General features: G+C 39.8%; 1 protein-coding gene across 1 annotated transcript in view; it reads left to right on the top strand.

The window, feature by feature from the left end:
- The window catches only part of GRK4 (G protein-coupled receptor kinase 4), a 75,674-nt gene that overhangs the window by 14,864 nt on the left and 52,976 nt on the right, over window positions 1-7,834 (top strand). Inside the window, exons 3-4 of the mRNA XM_012655025.1 lie at window positions 2,168-2,280; window positions 4,615-4,692. Of these exons, the coding sequence (XP_012510479.1) occupies window positions 2,168-2,280; window positions 4,615-4,692 (191 nt within the window). The remainder of the gene's footprint in view (window positions 1-2,167; window positions 2,281-4,614; window positions 4,693-7,834) is intronic.

Genomic DNA, 7,834 nt, shown 5'->3' with positions numbered 1-7,834 from the left:
ACTACAGGTGTGCACCACCATGCCGGCTAATTTTTGTATTTTTTGTAGAGACGGGGTCTCACTCTTGCTCAGGCTGGGCTGAAAATCCTGGCCTCGAATGATCCTTGTGCCTTGGCCTCCCAAAGTGCTAGGGTTATCGCACCTGGCCTATGATGGCTGGCATCTTGACAGGGCACATATTCCAGCAGCCACAGGCAGAATTGCTTCACTTTGTTAGGAGAGCACTTTAGTTCCTTAAGCTGTGTTCTTTTTCTCCCTCTCAGGTCCCAGTATCTCTCTTGGCAGATAGCCACTTTCTTTAAAGTGAGCTTCAGCCTAAAGGAAAAGTCTGTCAGCTAGCCATTCTGATCCAGATTGGGGAGGGGCTTCCCTGATCTAGATATTGGGAAAGGGCTTCCTGAAGAGGCCCAGCTCTCTGGGGCTTAAGCTGATGCTTCCTTTTATAATCGAACCCCATCAGCTTTCTCTCTTCCAGACAATCCTCAAAATTATGACTCCCAAGGGTGCCCTGTACTCTTTTTTTGTGTTAGGGTTTCATTCTTTTTGTTGGTGTTTTGGTTTGGTTTTGTTTTGTTTGTGGGACAGAGTCTTACTCTTTTGCCCGGGCTAGAGTGAGTGCCGTGGCGTCAGCCTAGCTCACAGCAACCTCAAACTCCTGGGCTCAAGCAACCCTTCTGCCTCAGCCTCCCAAGTAGCTGGGACTACAGGCATGCGCCACCATGCCCGGCTAATTTTTTCTATATATTTTTAGCTGACCAATTAATTTCTTTCTATTTTTGGTAGAGACGGGGTCTCGCTCTTGCTCAGGCTGGTTTCGAACTCCTGAGCTCAAACAATCTGCCCGCCTAGGCCTCCCAGAGTGCTAGGATTACAGGTGTGAGCCACTACGCCCAGCCTGGTTTTGTTTAACATTTGGTTGTTTCATTAGGAATCCGGATAAAATATAGGCAGACCTGTGTGCTCCATCTGCCATCTCAGCTGGAAACTAGGAACATTTCTGAACCTTTGGATTAGGGAGGAAAGTATTAATAACTCTTAGTGTTTTAAAATTATAACTTTCTGACAGAATTCTTTATAAGTGTAGCTAATAAATATCCCTAAAGTAAAATGTGGTAGCAAAATTGGACAAAGCAGATTGTAGAGGTTTTGCAAAACTGTTGTGATGTTTGTTTAAACAATATACTGGCAACAAAAATGTCCTTTTCTATGTTCAAATTTGATGATTCAAAGCAGGACTATTTAGATTCCCATAATTACTTGACGTTAATAAACCCTTCAATTGAGGGATTTGTGGCTCACCTACCTTTCATGAATTTCATTGTAATTCTTCAGCTTTAGAGTCACCTTACGAGTAATTATGTTCATTTCACATTGAGAGCCACTGCTAAGAGGGCAGTTGATTTCTTGCTGAAGTTTAAATTCACCTGTTTTGGACATAAGATTTTTTTATTTTATATCTCTCTTAATACATTGACGAAATATTATTGACTTGTTCTCAAAACAATATTAGTGTTTGAGGTAAGTTTAAATAAGGTGTATAACATATTTCCTACCGGAAAGAAAAAACAAAACCAAAAACACAAGAGCAGTTAAAAACCATTAAGCATCTATAATATTTGTAACTTTTTGAAAGTACAGAAAGGTAATAACATGGAAAGACTTTTAAAAACCTAATTTCGTGCATTCGTGCAATATATTTCACATATATGCAATTTGTGCCAAACATATAGGGGGGTGGAGTATTGGAAAGACCCAGATCTATTTTCTGCCCCTCTCTTCCTTTGCTGTTGACCACACCTGCACAGCTCCTTCAAGAATCACAATCCCCTGTGTATTTCCTTCTGGAGAAAAGCAGGCCATTTCAAGTCAGGCTTCACATATCTTCTGATCTGTGGTCAGACGTGTTATTCATTGCGCCACTGGCCCTGTCCCAGGCTTCATATATCTTTATGAGTTCTTCCAGCTATCTTTGGTTCTGCTCAGGTATGTTAAATGTTTATGATAAACCCAGTCTAAATTAGTAAACAAAATAGTAGTTTAAAAAATAATACCATATACTGTTTTTGACTTTTATTGTATCAAGTGAAAACAGTAAGTAAGGTCTAGAACAGCACTTGGTGGATTGTAACGATTATATTTGTTTGCTTCTTATCCCTTTTCCACCCAGAAAAGGATTATAACAGTCTTTGTGACAAGCAGCCAATAGGAAGAGCTCTCTTCAGGCAATTCTGTGATACAAAGCCTACTCTAAAGAGATGCATTGAATTCTTGGACGCAGTGGTAAGTGATTTATCTCAGTGTTGAACTGCCTACCCAATCTTGTGCTTTTGAAAATTTGAAAACTAGACCTGGCCGCTGATGTAGGCTGGATGATAGACTGGCTAGATGATAGACTAACTGTCTTGGTGTCATATTATCTTCTAAGTTCAGAAATCTCTTTTGTATAAAGTGGTATTCATATAGAATTACATTTTAGGTGTTGGAGAATCACATGTAGTTACCGAATGACTTTGAAACATGCTGCTTTGATTTGTATGAAGGTGGACAGGTTAATTAAGATGATACACTTGTTCAGCCACCTGAAAAGTGTCCTTTCTACTCTCAAATGGCAGATACTATAAACATAAAACACCTTAAACCCAGAATCATATATGAAGGGGATAAAGTTAGTGTAAGAAGAATGGTCATATTAGATGGAATTTACTGTGCTCTATAAAATTTCCAACATTCTTATGTATCCTATTTGAGATTTACTGTGTTTTCCCTATAGGTAAAGAAAATTCACATTTCTAAATTTTTGCAGATGCCACTGGCAAGCCTAGAATTCCAAAACTGTGAAATTCAGAAGCAAGTGACCAATAGGAAATTGGAATTTAGCAGAAAAGCTCTCTTACTTTTTGTTATTTGTACCGTCAGAACAAGGTTATGACCCTTCCTCTCTGTGCTTTGGCCTGTCCTAGTTCTATCAGCAAATATGTATTAAACACTTATTAAATGGAAAGGACTGTCTTAAATCATTGAGTTTGTATTCATTTTTTTCTCTGATACGGATTTTTTTAAACTTTTAAAATATATTTTAAGTATAAAATATATTTATATTATATATTATATTATATATTTATTTTCTGGTTCAGGGTTCAACCAGAGAACCAGAACCAGTAGGAGAGAGTCATTGCAAGGAATTGGCTTACATAATTGTGGTGTCTGTCTAGAAAAGTCTGAAATTCGTAGGATGGACCCTCAGGAAGGGCATGGTAGAACTCTCCAGAAATAGGCTGACGCTGCTCTTCTCAGGTGAAGTTTCTTCTTCGTGGAAAACTTAGCTGTACTCTTGACACCATTCAAGTGATTGGATCAGACCTACCCAAATTATCTAGGCTAATCTACCTTACTTCAAGTCAACTGATTATACACTTTAATCACATATAAAGATGCCATCACAGCAACAGCTGGACTAGTGTTTGACTGAGTAACTGTGGATCATTGCCTACCAAGTTGGCATGTCAAAAGACCGTCATAGCATCCAACTGCTTTCTTTTCCATTAATTGCATTCCATACAGTATCCAGAACTCCCAGAACTTAAGTCTAATGGTTCTTTAAGTAAACAGTATGCTAGTTATTTGCCATGGTAAATACAGTGCCCTTGAACATAGAAGGAGAAGCTCATTCTGGCCGTGTCAGCCTGATAGTCGTGAATCTGTGCTGGGCCTGTGAAGGATACAGAGTATATTAGCTTCCCTCACTTCTCTCTCCAACTGCCATCTGCTCTTCTAAGGCCCCCTACTTGCAAAAGAGAGTTTGAGGCCTCTTTATGCTTGAGTTTCCATGTCTGTTGACATTGTTAACTAGCTTCTTCTTGAAATTCTCTTATCTAGGCTTTTGTGATCTCTCCTTAGGTTTTCTTTTCATCTTATCAGTTCTTTTCCAGTTCTTCCTGACCTGTCCTCTGCAAATGTTCAGATATCGGTCAGGTTGTGCTCCTGACCCTTCTGCTGTTTTCTGGCCTGGATAACGTCACCCACTCTTAGGGCCAGTCACCTCACACCTGTGTGTGGATGACCCTACTTTGATATCACCAACTCTGACTTCTCCCTGGTAGCTCTGGACTCAGCTTTCCAAGGACCTCTTGGACATTTCTAAATTGCTATTGCCTAGAATAGTCCAAGCTATTTATTTTATTCCATTTTATTTGGCCACATTTAATGGCTGAAAATATAATATGACATGGAGAGTATAATGGAAAGCATTGCTTTACTACTTTTTTACCCTCTCATAGCCGTTAGTTTCGCAAAGAAAAGCTGTAGATACTCAATCAATATACCAAGATCTCTGGTTTTGAGGGTAATAAGTCAATTCCGTAAGTCAGAGAATTTTAAACATTATGAAATGTTATTGGTGAAGAAACCTAACTAACTTTTTTTTTTTTAAGAGATAGAGTCTCACTCTATTGTCCTGGCTAAAGTGCAGTGGTGTCATCACAGCTCACTGCAGCCTGAAACTCCTGGGCTCAAGCGATCCTTCTGCCTCAGCCTCCCGAGTAGCTGTGATCACAGGTGTGCGCCACCACGCCTGGCTTAACTAACATTTTTCTTTTCTCCCATCTCTCCAATCAGGCAGAATATGAAGTTGCTGAGGATGAGGACCAAAGTGATTGTGTACTGTCACTCTTAGAAAAATTCTTCAGTAATGAGGTGTGTTTTCTTCTTTAAAATAAAGATTTGTAAATAACTTACTCAAATAATTAGCATGCACAGCCATTTTTACTTAGTTGGGTAAAATATAACATACATTAAAAGCTTTAATCTATTATAAATGTTCTGCTGCCTTTTGTTTGATTCTGTGAGGAAATTAACAATTAGATCTCTTAGAAAATTGATTCAAAGAATTTAAAATTTTCTTTGTTTCCTCAAGCAGAATATAGAATTAGAGAATTTTATTTGTTTCTCTTAGACTAAAAATAACACTTTTTTCTAAAAGCTTTAACATGTCTTGGTTTTTATGCTTTCTGAATCAATAAGTTCTTGCAGTTTAGTATGCCTGAAATTAGAATTGTAACCTGCTTCCTTTCATGTGACTTCTGTTTGGTAGGTCATTAGAAGTCCTAAATTCTGGGTAGGGCCCTATATTGTAAGAGTGAGGGGAGAACAATAACAATGATGGTAGCTAACGTTTATGAATATTGCTCTAATGTGTAATAAATTATGTATGTATTTATTTATTTATATATTTTTGGAAATAGGGTCACTGTGTTACCTGGACATGAAAGCAGTGGTATCATAGTCCACTACAACCTCAAACTCCTGGGCTTAAGCAATCCTCCTGCCTCAGCCTCCCAAGTAGCTGGGACTATAGGCATGTGCCACCACAGCCAGCTAATTTTTCTATTTTTTGTTACTCTATTGCCCGGGCTGATCTCAAACTCCTGGCCTCAAGCAATCTTCCCACCTCAACCTCCCGAAGTGCTAGGATTACAGGAGTGAGCTACCATGCTTGGCCTTTAATAAATTATTTAATTTTCACAACAAACCTGTGAGGTACATACTATTATCATGTCTATTTTCATATGATAAGACTAAAAATCAGTGATTAAGTGACTTACCCACAGTTACACAACTAGTATGGGTCAGAGCCGGGAATCAAGCATGCAGAGAATGGAATTAGAGGACAGTGTGGTAAGAACAAGTCCAGAATATTCAGATTTTAAGCCTAGCTAACTGGAGATGGTAGAGTCAGCAAGTTAGGGGAGCCTCCTTGTGCTGATAGAATGCGACTGTCTAGTGGGTGCAAAGATACATGTAGCAGTGGCTGGCAGAGGTGTGATTCAGATCTAAATGGATTTTGACTACAAAGCTTATGTCTTCCCAGCCTCCAGCCTCACAGATCATCCTTCTCACACACAGCTGTTGCAGCCTGTGCATGTTTGTGGGTACCCCCAGGACACTAATCGGGATGAGTAGAAGAGAAGTTTCATCCATCTAGTTCTCTTATCTTTTTTATTACCTCCTTTTTTTCCCTTTACCTCTCCTGAAGAAATATCCACATAGCAAGGGAGGTTGTCAAAAGGAAAGAAATAATTTCAAAATTAATCATGGTGGATATAGCAAATATGGAAGAGGAATAGAGGGGGGCAGTTTCACATCTGTGGCTTGGTGTCTTAGTCTGTTTGTGCTGTTATGACAATACCACAGACTGGGTGACTTACAATGAACAAAATTTATTGGCTCACAGTTTTGGAGGCTGGGAGGTCCAAGTCAAGGTTCTGTCAACTTAAAAGGAAGAAGCTGAGGCACAAAATATAATTTAAAGAGTTTATTTGGGCCAGTGTTAAGGACAGCTGCCTGGGACATACTTCCAAGTTGCTTGGAGAGTGCTCTTCTCTACCAACCTTTATTATAAGGAGGTTTTTGTGTGGTTTTTGTTTTTTTGTAGTGATAGGGTCTCACTCTGTCACTCAGGCTGGAATACGGTGGTACAATCATAGCTCAGTGAAGCCTTGAAATCCTAGGCTCACTCAATCCTCCTGGCTCAGCCTCCCAAGTAGCTAGGACTATAGGCACATGTCACCATGCCCAGCTAATTTTTAAATTTTTTGTACAGATGGGTTTCACTATGTTGCCCAGGCTAGTCTCAAACTGCTGGCCTCAAGCAATCCTCCCACCTTAGCCTCCCTGAGTGCTGGTATTATAGGCGTGAGCTGCCATGCCTGGCCACAAGCAGGTTTTTAAAGGCAAAGGGAACAAGGAGTGGGCTAACGCAAAGTTGTTCATCAGGAATTCTCACTGATTTACAGAGATAGCATTGATTGGTGATTGGCTATCCATTGTTGAACTATAGGGTATAAGTTGTGGTATTCAGCATGTGGCATTTTATGGCTACTTGGCCTCAGTTAGTCTAGAGCCCACAACATCAAGTGGCTTCAAGAGGTAATTACTTAGCTCAAGGGGGAGTGAGACATGACTGCTGTTGTATTTCATTTTTTTATTTTTATCTATCTATCTATCGATTTATTTTTTAGGCTAGTCAAGTGAAACAGTGGGAGTGGAGAAGGAATAAAGGCATCTGTAACTGATTTGCGATCAATTACTTGTAAATACCACTACACTTGGACCAGCCTCCTGTTGTATTTTAAATGCCTCTCTGGGTTCGCATTCCTCAGATAAAAAGTTTTTTTCCTTTCCCAGTGCCAGTTTCTGGTGAGGTCTTCTTGCTGCATCCTCACATGGTCGAAGGGCAGAGCGAGAGCGAGAGCAAGAGAGAGAGAGAGAGAGAGAGAGAGACAGGGAGAGAGAGAATACATGTGTGTACCTGCTCACAAGAGGGGTGAACTACTCCCCAGATAACTAGATAAGAACATTAGTCCCTTCGTGAGGACAGAGCCTCCTAAATACCTCTTAAAAGTCCTACCTCCCAATACTGTCACAATGGCAATTAAATTTCAACATGAGTTTTAGAGAGGACAAATACTCAAATCATAGCACTTGGTAAGAGTGAGAGAGATTTATGGGCTGGCTGAAGATGGTGTAGCTGGAAAGCTTTTTTTTCTTTTCTTACTCTCAAATGGGAAAACTGCCACTCTTCTCCACCTGATCGTCCTGCCTTTGTGCTTTACTAAAAAAAACAATGATTCATGTCATCATTCTAGTTTTTCTTTTTCTTATCTTTTCTTTAAAAACAGCAGCAACAAAAATCTTTTTCATAGTGAAAAGGGAACTCCTTGAGATCACTGACTCAAATTTTGACAACCAAGAATATCCAAAATACTTAAGGCGGGGCGCGGTTGCTCACGCCTGTAATCCTAGCACTCTGGGAGGCCGAGGCGGGCGGATTGTTTGA

The sequence above is a fragment of the Propithecus coquereli genome, unplaced genomic scaffold (genome assembly GCF_000956105.1).
Source record: "Propithecus coquereli isolate 6110/MARCELLA unplaced genomic scaffold, Pcoq_1.0 Scaffold459, whole genome shotgun sequence".
Classification (NCBI taxonomy): Eukaryota; Metazoa; Chordata; class Mammalia; order Primates; family Indriidae; genus Propithecus; species Propithecus coquereli.
The sequence above is the reverse complement of the archived record's forward strand: the minus strand, read 5'-3'. Positions and strand labels throughout refer to the sequence as shown.